At 42.0% G+C, this 14,646-nt stretch overlaps 1 protein-coding gene across 2 annotated transcripts in view; it reads left to right on the top strand.

Annotated features, from left to right (window-relative positions):
* The window catches only part of STX7 (syntaxin 7), a 40,127-nt gene extending 26,572 nt beyond the window's left edge, over positions 1-13,555 (top strand). The window contains exons 7-11 of one of the 2 annotated variants that reach the window (XR_014786690.1): positions 1,616-1,706; positions 2,786-2,858; positions 4,283-4,365; positions 7,502-9,417; positions 12,643-13,555. Coding sequence is in view for 1 of the 2 variants with exons in the window: in XM_084827540.1 (XP_084683666.1) it covers positions 1,616-1,706; positions 2,786-2,858; positions 4,283-4,365; positions 7,502-7,597 (343 nt within the window). In the remaining variant the exon portion in view is untranslated. Of the gene's footprint in view, positions 1-1,615; positions 1,707-2,785; positions 2,859-4,282; positions 4,366-7,501; positions 9,435-12,642 lie in introns of those variants that run through there. The other variant, XM_084827540.1, reaches the window with a different exon arrangement.
* The last annotated feature ends 1,091 nt before the right edge of the window (positions 13,556-14,646 follow it).

Genomic DNA, 14,646 nt, shown 5'->3' with positions numbered 1-14,646 from the left:
GGCCCGGCTCCTCCCTTGAATCCTCTGGTGTGCACACAGGGAACTCTTGTGGGGCCATGGGGTGTAGGGAGTCTCTGCTACAGAGAAATCAGTGGTAGCCACGAACAAACTAAGCAAAAATGTGTGGACCACTAGTAACGGTGGTCAGTTTTCAATATAAATGTTCATGTCTTGATGTTCTACCTTACACATTTCCTGTGCAGTTAAGAAGGTAACGTTTGGGGGTGCCAACATCTTCCCACTCATCTCTGTTGCTTTGAAAGCCAAAATGCGAAAGCAAGAAGAACATGGCTGCAGCTCCAAACCACTTTCTCTACAGTACTTGGACTGAATTTAGTGGAATCGTGCATATATAACATGAGAATTGACTGCAGTATGACTTTTTGGATACCCTACACAATCTGTTTCATTTACAGCCATTTCCCTCTTATTTATTCATTGTATGTTTTTGTTTTTCTTATAAAAACTAAAGTGGGTTACATTAAAAAAAAAAATCAGTCAACATCTCGTAAACAAAAATCAGCCTAAAATGTTAAGACCAATGTCTGAAACAAATTAAGTCCAACATCAGTTAGAAATCCAGAGGGCATATAGGGGAGCTGGTTAAAATCTTATTTTAGAAAGCTTTTAGAAAGCCTGGGCATATGCAGGCTTCACTGAAAGAGGGAGCAGCTTCCAGCAGAAAAATCCAGCACCTGTTGCACCAGCTAATAGCTACTCCACAGAGAAGATCCAGAGCTTGGCTACAGTAGCAAATCTCACCAGATGAAAGCACTCATGTATCACCTAACATTGGATGTATCTAGCCCAGTTTAGGATTGTAAATATTGAAACCAGCACCCTGACTTGTGCCTGAAAGCTAACTGACACCCGGTGCAGTTACCAAGCCTTGATTCATACTTTCAGGTAGGGTGGGGTGAGATGCCATGTTTGAGGAAGACCACACAGAAAGCACCTTTTGTGAACTGAGCCGTTCCATGAGCCCTGGGTCATGTGGATCTTGCTTCTAGAAATGGTGGGAGAATGGTCCAACTGTACTTCCTCCACACTATTCCAGCCTACTCCTGGCTGACAGTGCAATTGTACGCATGTTTACTCAGAAGTAAGTCCCACTATTTTCAAGGGTGCTTATTCCCGCTATGTTCAAAAGAGCTTACTCCAAGGTAAGTGAGTATAGGATGCCAGGATGCCTGAATGCATGAAGTGGTACCAAGAGGTAGACTGCTGCATTCTAAAGTTTCCTAAGGGCGCAATCCTATGCATGTTTAGACAGAAAAAAGTCCTTCAACTGGCTGGCAAGCACTGGGGGTTGTAGGACTTTTTTCTGTCTAAACATGCATAGGATTGCGCCCTAACTCTCTTTAAGGGGAAGCCCCTGTGCAGTTAGATTTTTAAAATATTGGCCCACTGCCTCCATGAGAAGTTGATCTGCTAGCATTGAGCAAGTACAGTTATGAAAAGGATTGTATCGACTATTTCCTCACCTTGGGGTCATAAATCTCCTGATACTACAGTAGATACAGCTTTGATGGAGTTAAGATGTTTTGTTGTCTTTTCAAGTAAAATATTGCGATATTTAATCTGCTCAGGCACCCTTTATGTGCTTATCTTAAAGCCAACCTCAGACACAAGTACAAGATGAAGAAATCACAGAAGATGACCTCCGTCTTATTGAGGAGAGGGAGTCTGCCATCAGGCAGCTTGAGGTGAGCATTGGGGAGAGACAATGAGATCAAGAGCAGAATTGTTCTTTTCTTAATTTGACCGTGTATTGAGAAATTCTGGTCTTGGTGGTGCTTGTTGCCCTTAAGTCATGGGTTCACACACAATTGATTCACTAACCTGTAAGGCTCATTTGGGGCAACAGGGGGCACTGTGCCATCTTACAAAGTTTGTAAGTTAGTTACTGCTTCCCTCATTGGTTTACCAGTGCTCCATGAGCCATTGCTTAGAATGATGTTTATAGTCCATGAGTCACACACTGAAAGGCTCCGTGTCCTATTAGCTTAATACTTGTCTTCATCCCAGCCTTTTATTCTTCTGTTACATTCTTCCCTGGCTTCCTGGATGAAAACTCTCCAAAGGATGGAATTTCAGTAACTCCACAGAGACCTCAACAGGAACATGATTATTAGAAGCTCCCCCCCCCAACACACACACACAGCTTTTGTACCATCCAGAGGGACAATAAATACCTATATTTCAGAACTTCACGTTTGTGTTCCAACTTAGAATTTCTCTGCATTTAGTGCTGAAAGGTAATGAAAAATCTGAATTTGCTAACTTGCCAAATGGCACAAGCCAGCTCACTCCACTTTGATCCTGTAGATTTTATTGAAATAATGCGGTCTTTGCTTTTTCTTGCTAGAATTAAGAGGCAGGGATGGTATCTTAAATAAGGGCCTAGGTTATGCAAGACCGAACACTTGACTGTCATTGACCTCATGCTTAGTTCTCTTCCATTTTGCTTGGGTTATATCTTAACTAATTAAAATCTCTCTCTCTCTCTCTCTCTCTCTTTGTCCTGCTGGCTCATAAATTCCATAAGCACATGTTGTCCGATTTTCTTTACAAGCGTGTTAGAAGTAATAGCCTGGTGACTTATAAAAAAATGTCTTTGTGCTTGTTACCTTTCTAAGTGATTTTGTAGCCAAGTCATCTCTTTCCTATTTAACCCATCTCTTTCTTTGCTTCCTTCTTGCTATCTAAGCAGTTGATGGTATTCTTCTGCAATTATGCTAAGCACTGTGGAGGGTTGTATAAATACACACTTCTTTGTTTACAGGCAGATATTCTGGACATAAATGAAATATTTAAAGATCTGGGGATGATGATTCATGAACAAGGAGATGTAATAGGTAAGAAGAGATCAGTGTTTCGAGAGAGCTTCTTGCAAACGTGTGTTTTTTATGAAGTTTGGGCACAATAGTCACATTGCATTAGCTTGTATTAATCTTGCAGCAATTTGGAAAAATCTAGAATTAACTACTTCCCAACAATCAGGTCAGATGAGATTTGGCTTACCAAGAAGCTGGATATCCTTACTCACTGTCTCGATGTTATCTGTTGAAATGCAACTGTCCTACGTTTCAGACTTGAAGAGATATGAAGTGAAATATGGTGAGAGGATATGCCGTTTCATGGTAAAAAAAAGTGTGTTTTCAAACTAGGTTGTTGTAGTACAACCTGTTGGATTGTTCATGACAACTTTTCAAATTTTAGTGGAGCTGTGTCCACAAATGGATTGCCCCCTTTCGTCCTGTTCTTGGGATTGCCCCCATTGTACCATTCAGAATGAAGAGTTAAAAGAAATAACGGTGTATAGGAAAAAAGTATTTTAAAATAAATATTTTAGAATTACAGTTGGGAAGATGTGTGCCATTTTAAAAAATGTTAATGTGTATATGCTGTTGTATTCAGGGATCACCACCGTGCTCTTACAGCAGTGACGTTTGTCCAGATACAATCTGTTTTCGCCAGCTGGTTAGGATAATAATTTGGGAAACCACTTCCATTTTCCTTCTTGTTGGGGAGAATGGGGGGAAGCTACATCTCAAATCCTAAACACATTTAGTAGAGGTGGAGCTATACATTAAAAAAGCAGAGGGCTGCCAGTGAAAATGGCAATCCTGCCTTGAGTTGACCCCACCATCACACCTGCTCTAACATCTGATTCAACCTTCTTGTATCCTGATGTCAGTACCAACCAGTGGAGGCTGGTGGCTTCTATTTCAGTGGGGCAGTGAATCCCCTCTGGGATTCAATCGGAATGCTAAAGGGGTTATCCAAAGTACTGAACCCAATCTCCCAAATTGGTGCAGCACCTTGGCTAGCTCCTTTAGATTTCTGACTGGTTATGACTGAAACCCAGAGCAGCGTCACTGCCCCACTGAAATAGGAGCCACCAGCCTCCACTGGTCAATACAATGTGTGTGTTTCTGCCTCTGCTCCACTGTTGACTGCCACTGGCCAGAGCAGAGAATACACATTGTAACAACATCAGGATATTGTTCAGAGAGTGAGCGTGTTAAGTAGAACTATGCATTTTCAGCTGTACCCCCATGTTCTTTGTAACCTGTAGTTTCACTCTGTGTTGCATTGTTTTTAATTTAACCTGTTTCTAAGTAAGTGTTCTTGGGATTGCTCCCTAAGTTTTTTCTGTGTCATGGTCACAGAAAAGGGCTGAACATGTAAGGTTCCAGAGCATTAGGTATCTCTTACTGAGGATTATACTCTGGCTCCAAACAGAATTTTTAAAATGCTTTTCTTCTTCTTCCCAAAGATAGCATAGAAGCCAATGTAGAAACAGCTGAAGTCCATGTTCAGCAAGCAAATCAGCAGTTGTCTAGAGCAGCAGACTACCAGGTAAATGTGATCACAAGCAACATTATGTGTAGCGAGAACATTGGCGTGCTAGCCACAACATTTCTTGGTTAGCAAAGTTTGTACAGTGTGCTTTGATGTCACATGGGCCTCCAAAGATAAGGCTGGATCCAAAAGCATCTCCAAGCTGTGAACCTCATAGTTTAGGAGGGCAGCCCCATCCAGAACAAACTGAGGACCCTCTCTCTGTAGGGAGTTTAACCCTTATCACCAACAGCACTCCTGTCTTGTCTGGATTGATCTTCAGTTAGCACTAACCAATGCCAGACTCTGCTTCAGTCTACCCATCTGACTCTGATTAAAAGAAGTAGACCCAGGTGTCATCTGCACACTGATGACACCTCACCCCAAATCCCTGGGTGACCTTAGCCAACAGCTTCACATGAGTTAAATAGAATGGGGGATAAGTGGAGCCTGGAGAATTCAATGCCATTAGTGTCAGGGAGCAGAGCTAGAATTCCCAGCACTACCTTATGGAACCTATCCTCCAGGTGGAGTGGAGCTACTGAGGCACAGAGCCTTGACTTAATTCGGAAAAGCACTCCAGAAAGTTACAATGGTGGATGGTTGCCTGGTAGAAACACAACATTACTGAACGTTTATATTTAATGCAAAACAAGTTGGTCTTCACCCAATGTGTCTTCTTCTTGCCAATATATCAATATATCCTTAGCCTGAAAGGGCTTACCTCCTGTGCCTAGTTTTGATGCACTTTAAAAGCTTTGAGCTGGCGTCATTTGTTTAATTACCACAGCTGACACCAGAATCTGCCATCTCTTGCCTCATCTGTGAAAGAAAAATGTTGCTGCACTCAGTAAATGAGTAATGGTTTTTCCCCAGGTGCGAGTAAAGCAGAAGCGTCTGCCTACTGCAACCTTTCCCAAGCCTGGTGCCCTCCAGATGTGTTGGACTACAGCTCCCATCATTCCCAGCCAGCATGGCCAATGGGAGTTGTGGTCCAACACATCTGGAGGGCACACTAGGTTGGAGAAGGCTAGTCTAATTCATGAAACTGGCAGTTGACCTTATCTAATGCAAGGCTGAAATTAAGTCGTTGCTTGCTTGGTTACAATTAGCAGCTCCAGAGACCCAGAAGTTCTAGTTTACTTTTAAGTGTCATCCATCTAGTGGGATGGATCCCACTCACTTTACAATGATGAAATGCCAAAATTGCTTGAGCTTGCTAATGCCATTGAAGTGAGCAGGGGTACTGTCCCGACCCTAAAAAGGCAGACTTGCCAAGAACAGCCAGTTCCATTTGACTTGATGGAAATTTACTGCAAGTGTGATTAGGACCCAGGTGCTGACTGCATGGAGTGCAAATATTGGTTGGCTGCTTGTGGTCGGTAGTGAAAATATTAGTGCCCCAGCGGCCATGAACCTATTTAATGCACTAGATTGAAAGGGAAGGGAATTGTTTTAAAGAGACAATATTTCATGTTTATCTACAGGCTATTCCATCACAAGTATTATGTTTATAAAACTGACATTAGCACAGTGTGAAAGTTTTACTTGTCAGTCCTGCTTTCTCCTGATTCCTCAGTAGTGAGATTATTCCATGACAGAGGGGTGAAATTAGTAATGTAGTTCAAATAGTCATGGAGAGATTTAAGTATCATAAAAAGCTCTAAGTAGCTTCTCCATTGGTTAGTAGGGATAGTTCAAACTTTTAAGGCAAATTATTAAATGGCTTTAACCTTTTCAGCCTCTCTTGTAAATCTTAACAGGTTCCTCAAAACTGTGGCATGAAAGGCCGACTGTGATTTAGCGCTAACTTGCACTTGTGTATTGCTCTGGCTCTCAAATGAAAATGGGATCCATCTTGGCCTGCTTTGCTGAGCTGACTTGTGGGGACCAGGCCTCCTTGCCTCTGAGCTGATGCTTTGGTGCATGCTGAGCAGCACCGTGTCTATGCCAAATGCCTACCCCCTCTTCCTCCTTGGCCTCCTCAACCAAAGCAGTTTGCATCATCTCCTGCTTCAGGCCTTGGAGGAGCTGGCTTCCAGACAAGCAGCAATAGGCAGTGCTTTCAGTGCATGACTCTCCTTGCATGCACAGGGCACAGTTCCCTGCAACTGCCACCACTTACCTTCAACCTGGAGCTCCCTGAGCTTGAGTCCCAGTCAAGGGTCCCGATGAGCGTGTGCCATTTTCAGGGAGCAATAGAAATTAAGTGCATGTACAGGCTGCAATAGCAGCATCAAGCCTCTTGTTGAAAGAATTGTGCTTGAGAGGACATGGGTGAGATGAAACCTAGCCTATGGTCAGTGGAGGCTGGTGGTTCTGATTTCAGTGCGGGCTGTGAATCCATTCTGGAGCTATCCAAGGTGTTAAGCCCTGTCCCCAGTATAGGTTCAGCACCTTGGAGAGCTCCTTTAGAGTTCTGGCTGGTTGTGACTGAAACCCAGAATGGATTCCCACTGTCTGTAGTGTTTCTGTAGTAGCTGTTTCGCCCTCAGTGATGTAGACTTTGTTCTCACAAACAACAGATGAGATGGAAAAACCTGTTTCTAGGTGGCAACTGCTTCAGATTACAGCAGGGGTGGACAAGCTGGTGCCCTCTAGAACTTGTGGACTACAACTCTCATAATCCCTGATCATTGGCCATGTTGGCTGGAGCTTATGGGAGTTGTAGTCCAAAACATCTGGAGGGCACCAAGTTGCCTACCCCTGGACTACAGGTAAGGGCTCTTATGTTTGAACACTCTTCCATACAATAATCTCTGCATATGGAAAGCTAGCATGTTGTAGAAAAGGCTAGACTACAACTCTTCTCCTAACAACATCTAGTTTTCCTAACAACAATTAGATGTTAAGCCATGCATGGTCTACTCATTAAGCCAAGTCTACTCATTGGCTTCCATTAGCCAGTTGTTAAGTCAATATCTAGTTGTTGTCCTTACAACATCGAGTTGTTCCCTTACCTCAACATCCTTCTCCTAACAACATCTAGTTTTCTGTGTAGAGGGTATTTGTGTTACATGGAAGAGGAATATTCTATCACAGGAGCCCCGACTGGAAGTCTGAAACATACAAATGCAGGTTTCCCATTCTGCTTGTGGGAACTAAACTCAAGAATCCCACGCTAACAATCTCCTCTTTCCTTGCTTCTCTGCAGCGCAAGTCCCGTAAGAAAATATGTATCCTCATTGTTATACTTGCTGTGGGAGCAACCGTCCTTGGCCTAATCATATGGTCAGCAGTAAAATCTTGATGTGCTGAAGGATGCAGGAGAGTTTCCAGTCATGTCTCACCGTGAAAGCTGTCCCGTAAACGACGTGTCCATCTTATCACTTCTGCTTTCTCACAAAATGCATTTTTAATCCAAGAATGCTTTTTTCCTTCAGCTTGCATGGTAGGATTACTTTGAAGTTACTGTCGCGATACTTTCCAATACTGAAGACAGGTGTAGGCAACTTCTTATATGGTGCCTGCTTCTCTTCTCTTTACCTCCAGGCCAAGTTACGCTGGCCATTGGATACAAGGCTCACACACCTAGTGTAGCACAGGAATGTGGTGTTGATCAAGCGGGCCAAGCTTTTGCACATACATCTGGAGTCTTACGGGGTCATTCAGCTGCGCCCCTTTAAGGCCTTGGAGAGGGAATTATGAGCAGGCTACAAGTTGTCAAACTCCAATTGAGTCTCTCCATTTACCCCACAACTTTATCGGGGCAGCTTAATTTACTGGAACAAAGACTTCCAGAGATTGTTGCTTTCTCTGTAGCTCTATTCTTTGAGATACCCTACATACTGTGCCATTGATTCATTCCATAGATGAGTAGAAGGATCTATCCACTCTACTCAATCTGTGCATAAGTCAAATCCAATAATCAGGTTGCTGAAGGTTGAAGTTTTGTTCTGTCGTAATCTTTCCAAAGCCTTTGGATTAATTCTGCGGTTTCTCTTTTGCTTAAGAACTATATCTTTCTCTCTCTCTTTGTACTTTGATATATAAAACTGATACTGGGTATCAGCAAACTTGGCAAAGCCTCATCTAACAAGAATGGTTTAATCATGTAGACAAGTGTGTTTTTATGTGTACCTTTATCGATAAGATTTTGGGACACACTTAAGATTAGCTAAGATTTGCACCTTAATTTATGCACTCATTAGGTATTTGAAGTTTAAAGTATGTGGGCACAATTAACGTGTATAGTTGATTAACTGCAAATTTGGCTCTTCAGTCTTCTGTCATCTGAACGTCTGATAATATATGTGTAGGTAACTGGAAGGTTGTTTTTAGTTGTGTCTCAGGGCCCAGCTAGATGAAACTGGGAGATTCATGATCAGATTAGGATGTGGAACTGAATACCTGTGGGTTCCTCTGTGTGTTCCCCCGCAGGGCTCCCATAGCAGCTTGGAATGAAGAAAGCTGTTCAGATTGGGAAATATGGCACAGGACAAAGAATCAACCCCCTTGCCATTCCATGGTCACCATCTGAAGCGGGGGTGGCGAGGGGAGGGTGCCTCTGTATTTATCCTTAAAAAAAACACACCAGGAGATCTAATCGTGGGTCTCCTGCTCTCTCATCTAGTTTGGCCCTCAGATTTTTGCCTATCGTGGTAATCAGCAAAAATTCTGAATTTAGCTCTACTTGAATTTCAGTGGACCCTATATGAGCCAATTTGAAAAGCAAGCCCTGTTTTTAACAAATCCTCATTCCTTCAGTGTCTTAAGTTCTTGAGTCCTGAACAGCATTTTGAAAGATTTGACTTCCAAATAATTAAATTCAGCTTAGTTATCTCAAGTCTTAAGTTTTTTCAAAACTGCTATTTTTGGTGCCATTTTGCGGTAACATACTTTTGAAAAGTAATATGATGTTATTTGCCAGCTAACTACTTTTGCTTTTTTTAAAGTTACATTATTGAACTTATTAAAATGTACTGTATAAATGTTATCTGTCTTATACATTTTTTGTACAGTAGTTTGATAGAGAAGCAGTGTTTACATGATAAGCTCTTGAGACTTGTGATTTGGGAAGAACTTAAAGTATCTACAAGCTTAAACTTGGATTGCACCATCTAAATAAAGGTAGTTTTGAAAGTGAATGTTTTGTAGATTGTCCTTTGCTGTTTATCTGCCACTGTTGTATCTAACTGATCAGTTAAAGCTTAGCATTGTAAAAGGGACTAATTTTAGGCTGAAGCTACTGATGCTGCTCCTGGTGTACTGTTCCTCGAGTATGAGGCTCTGCCTCAGCCATAGCTAAGGCCTTTGTGTACCTTTTCTTCATGCTTCTAGCTGCTTGGCCAATGTAGATCCAAGTATAGAAGCAGTTGGTGGCAAAGGATCGTAACTAGGGTCCTACAAGGACAGCTCCACAATTTTGCTCTTCAGGCATTCAGATGGCAGGATTAGAACCTTAGCTTATCAGTCATAACAACAGGTTGAACTTCTTTTCCATACATGGTCCAAAGAAAATTAGCCTACACTATAAGTGCTGCCAAACTATGAAATGCCCATCTGACCCACTGTGGCACCATTTTTTTAGGGTGAATGTTGGACTTCGGTGGGCCTGTTAGGTTGCATGGATCCCAATGATTTTCAGATGGAGTATATTACCAGCTCCGCCAGCAATCTTACTGAAGCCTTTGTCAGTAGAACCAGTGTGCTGCAATGGTTAGAGTACGGACTGAGAAGACCACGGTTCAAAAGTCCACTCAGCTGTGAAGCCTTGGGCCAGTGACTGCCTCTCAGCCTAACATACTTCACAAGGTTCTTGTGAGGATAAAATTGGGAAGGGGTAGGGAGCACTTTGCCTTGAGCATTGCAGGAAATGTAGGACAGATGTGTCATAGTATCTGGAATAGGAAGCTCACCTGAGCAGTTGACATGGTAGCTCCTAAGCACCACGTTCTGCTAGCCTGAGCTCTAGCTGTTCACTTAATGAATTCAGCCAAATGCAGAATATAGTACATGACTGCTTCTCTCTCAGCCCACAAGTTTTGGCTTCCCTTGGTAGCTAGTCAAAATTTGTAACCATGAGAACCTTGCTCTCCCAGCATAGCATTCAATGTTGCATTGTGCATTGGAGATGCTGTTTAGTGTCTTGGCAATGCAGTACAGCTAGAGATGGATTAATCTGTCAATTTTGGTTTCACTTAGTTTATGAATTTCTATGTCAACTTTTTAAAACAACCTTCTCAAATTTCAGAATGAACTGAACTTAAGACTGGATAAATTCTCAAAGTTTGAGATGAACTGCACTTGGAGGACTCTCCTCTGTAAAATAGGACAAATGGACCTGGTTCACGCGTAATGACAACCCAAAGTACAGGTTGAGTATTGCTTGTCATTGGATCATGGGTTGTCATTGAATCATGGGTTGTTACATGCAAATCCTGCGCTATGCTTTAACTATGGATTCTTAACCATGAATAACCCAGAGTTCACAACCCAACAACAATCTGTGGGTTCTCTTCCTGGGTTGTTTGTGGTTAACAACCCATAGTTAAACCATAGTGTCACACGTAAAGACAACCCACAATTCAACATCAACCCATACTCAATCTGTATTCTGGGTTGTTGTTACATGCAAACCAGGCCATGGCCACTGTACCACCACACTGAATATTACAGAGCTGGAAAAGGTGCAGAAAAGAGCAACCAAAATGATCAAGGGCCTGAAGCAACTCCCCTATGAGGAAAAGTTACAACATATGGAGCTCTTTAGCTTAGGGGGCGGGGGGGGGAGTAATGGGGACATGATAGAGGTATATAAAATTTTGTATGGTATAGAGAAGGTAGCTTGGAGTTTTTCTCCCTCTCACAATTATGGAACCCAGGGTCAACCAAGGAAACCAATGGTGAGAGATTTAGGACAGATAAAAAGAAGTACTTTTGACACAGCACTATGGAATTTGCTACTGCAAGATGTAGTGGTGGCCACCAACATGGAAGGCTCAACTCAGTCGCCAGTAAATTGACACAGGAGACAATCTTTTGTGAAAAAATTTTGCAGACTTTTTTCTCTACCCCCTGAAGAAGGCCTAAAAATAAGAAAAAGGCCAAAACACGTTGGGCTTCCTATAATAATTTTGTTCGGCATCCTGAGAACCTGTTTCTCTTCTTTGTGATTTACTTCGGATGCTCACTTCCTTCTGTCCTCTTTAAAAGTGGATTAGACAAATTCATGGAGGAGGAGGCTGTAAATGGCTACTAGCCATGATGGTCATATATTATCTTCAGTATCAGAGGGAGTATGTTTCTGAATACCAGTTGCTAGGGGATACAAGTGGGAGGTTGCTATTAGATTCATGACCTGTTTGTTGGCTACCATATACATCTGGTTGTCCACTGTGGGAACAGAATACTGTGCTGGATAGGTCTCTGATCTGATCCAGCATGACCCTTACATTTTTATGGGCAGTAATCAGGCAATCATGCTTAAAATAAGCATTTTGGCACTAATTAAATTATTTTTGTAAGGATCTTTCCGATTTCCTTTTTAATGGTGACTCAGATGAATTGGATCTTCTCCACCCACAGGACTATGTCATACCCGCTGGTGTGGATGGAACATAGAGAGACGGGAAAGTACAGATCTCCATTAGTGTGGAAATTCAATTACAATTCTGCATGTAGTTTACAGTATAACAGCAATGTTTAGTGGAAATAGGAGTAATCAGTCTAGAAGCAGCCTTGTATAGATTCTTGGAAGTGAATAGGAACCAAAAGGCAATTTAATCCAGTCCACTGCCCAAATCCTGACCTGCCCACCAAGTTAGCCTGTGTTATTCAGAGCAAGTACATTTCAGAAAAATTTGTGCCACCACAAAGAGCTCCAGATGTCTTGAGCAAATCAGCCAAACTGGGCGTGATGGGGAAAAAGGCTCCTTGTGATTGCTAGCCAATCTGAATTTGATTCCTCCTGAATCCTAACTGATTATCAGTGTGTTCTGAAGGTAAGCAAAAAGTGTGCCATGTTATTGATTAAATAAACTGGAAGACAGAAGAGGATGCTCAACCCTGATACTCAAATTCTCTCTCTGGTTGTGACATCGTCTATGGCCAAAGGAAGAGGACAGAGAAATGCTACCATCACAGGCAGTAAGGAAATCCCTCATCCCAATGTACCATAACTGAGACTTTACATTTGAAGCTATTCATAAATTTAACCATTTCTAACTTTAATGCAGTGAGGTATTCTTGTTCCCACAATGGCACTGTGGAAAGTGTTGTGGAATTTTGAATGTTCATCTTTCTCTTTTACATGCAAGCCAAATTTATTAATGGCCACCTTGTACTATCTTAAAGGAAATCAACCCTAACTGCTCATTGGAAGGACAGATATTGAAGCTGAAGCTCAAATATTTTGGCCACCTAATGCGAAGAGAAAAGTCACTGGAAAAGACCCTGATGCTGGGAAAGATTGAAGGCAAAAGGAGAAGGGGACGGCAGAGGATGAGATGGCTAGATAGCATCACTGATGCAATGAATATGGACTTGAGCACGCTCCGGGAGACAGCGGAGGACAGGAAGGCCTGGCGTGCTACGGTCCATGGGGTCACGAAGAGTCGGACACGACTTAACGACTGAACAACAACAACCTTGTACTAATAATGTTCCCTTTCAGACTCTCCTAATTTTTGAGAGCATATAAGATTGTGTCCAACATTCTTGTTGCCTGTATTTTTAAAAATCCCATTTGCCAAAGGACGCTTGCTCTTTTGCTGAACTGCACGCTTGCTCTTTTGCTGAGCTGCTCAAGGTGTGGGTATGCCATTACTGGGTCCCACTCCCTACAATCAATATTCCTTTCTCTACATATGGAAAAGTGGCCTAAGCAAAAAGGAGACATGCATTTCACGCAGTTCTTTCAGTGACCTGTGCAGCTCAAGGAGAACTGTTGTCAGGAAGATGCATTGTAACATGTACTGGAGACTTGTTTAGTCTCCTGGTAACATCATTATTGTGCCTTCCCATGGGTAAATGTTGTTTGCACACCTTTCATCCATCTCAGAAAGGAATATTTTTTTTTCCCCACTGTGTGTTTATGTAGATCTTCCCCCATAGTATGGGGAGTAGAAAAAAAATGAAAACTTCACAAGGGGATATGGCTCTTCTTGTGATCTTAGAAGCTTTCTATCTGAGGAGGGATTCCAGATCGCCTTAGTCTAAATCTGACACTAGGCACTTATAATTAAAATATGGCTTTCAATAGGCTTTTATTTTCTTCTGTCCTAATATCTTCCTCTTTAATTCCTAATGCAAGGTGTGCGTTCAAATGAGCTGTGACTTTTTTTGTTATTTCTAAATAATTTCTCAGTGTTTTCCTTTCCTTTGCATGTACGTGACTAGAGGATATCAAAATTGCCTCTTATCCCCAGACTGTTCCAGCTTCTATTTCAGTGCCAGCTTCATTAGTAGGCGAGACCTGTTTTGACTAGTTTAGAGAATTTGTGTTCTACATATTTTGGGTTTAAAGGATTTTTTTTAAAAAAGCAACATTTAATTTCAGTACAGTAAAAGGTAAACCTCACACATTGCAACTGAGCTCAAGAGGAATTTGTACCAATTTGCTTTAGATATTTAAACCCAATCTAAAGCACCTGGACCTTAACGTCAGAATGCGGAATGGGATACGACACTTAGCCACAAGCATTTATTTAGAGTGAAATAAAAGATCATGGACTGAAAAATATTTATTTTCTATTTTTGACTCTGTAAAAAAAAAATCATTAATTTCGTAAAGAGTCTCCGGGTTAGCTACAGCCTCAGAAAACCTCCATTAGTGAATATTTTTGTGCTGGCTTGGAGATACTTTTCAGGTGAGCTTTTAGATGAAGCTATGATGCTAATGGTATCGATTCATTTGAATAGAAGCCCCAAAATTGTTTTTAAGAGACATTGTACCTGATGTCCTAAACCAGCCTTTATCAACCTGGTGCCCTCCAGATGTGTTGGACTACAGCTCCTATCATCCTCAGCCAGGATGACTGATGGCCAATGAAGGGTGTTGTAGTCCAACACATCTAAGGTTTGATAAGGCTGTCCCAAAAACACCGGTTGCAATCCATGTGTGCAGGAAAGAACCACATTTGTAGCTAACACATCCTTTGGCCTTCTGGACAAGCCAATTTTTTTTTTTTTTTAAGCTGGATACAGAGAGTGTTTCTCTTGTAATGGTAACTGCTGAAGCAAGAACATTTCAAAGAGAGCTGTATGCACACACCTCACCTGTGCATACGCAAAGCTTCCTTGAATTGTGGCTGGGGTGAAGTTAGGATAAAGATCTAAATCAAGCCCAGGCTGCTCCTC

The sequence above is a fragment of the Heloderma suspectum genome, chromosome 1 (genome assembly GCF_057233095.1).
Source record: "Heloderma suspectum isolate Gila_16-S chromosome 1, 16-S_ref, whole genome shotgun sequence".
Taxonomy (NCBI): Eukaryota; Metazoa; Chordata; class Lepidosauria; order Squamata; family Helodermatidae; genus Heloderma; species Heloderma suspectum.
The sequence above is the reverse complement of the archived record's forward strand: the minus strand, read 5'-3'. Positions and strand labels throughout refer to the sequence as shown.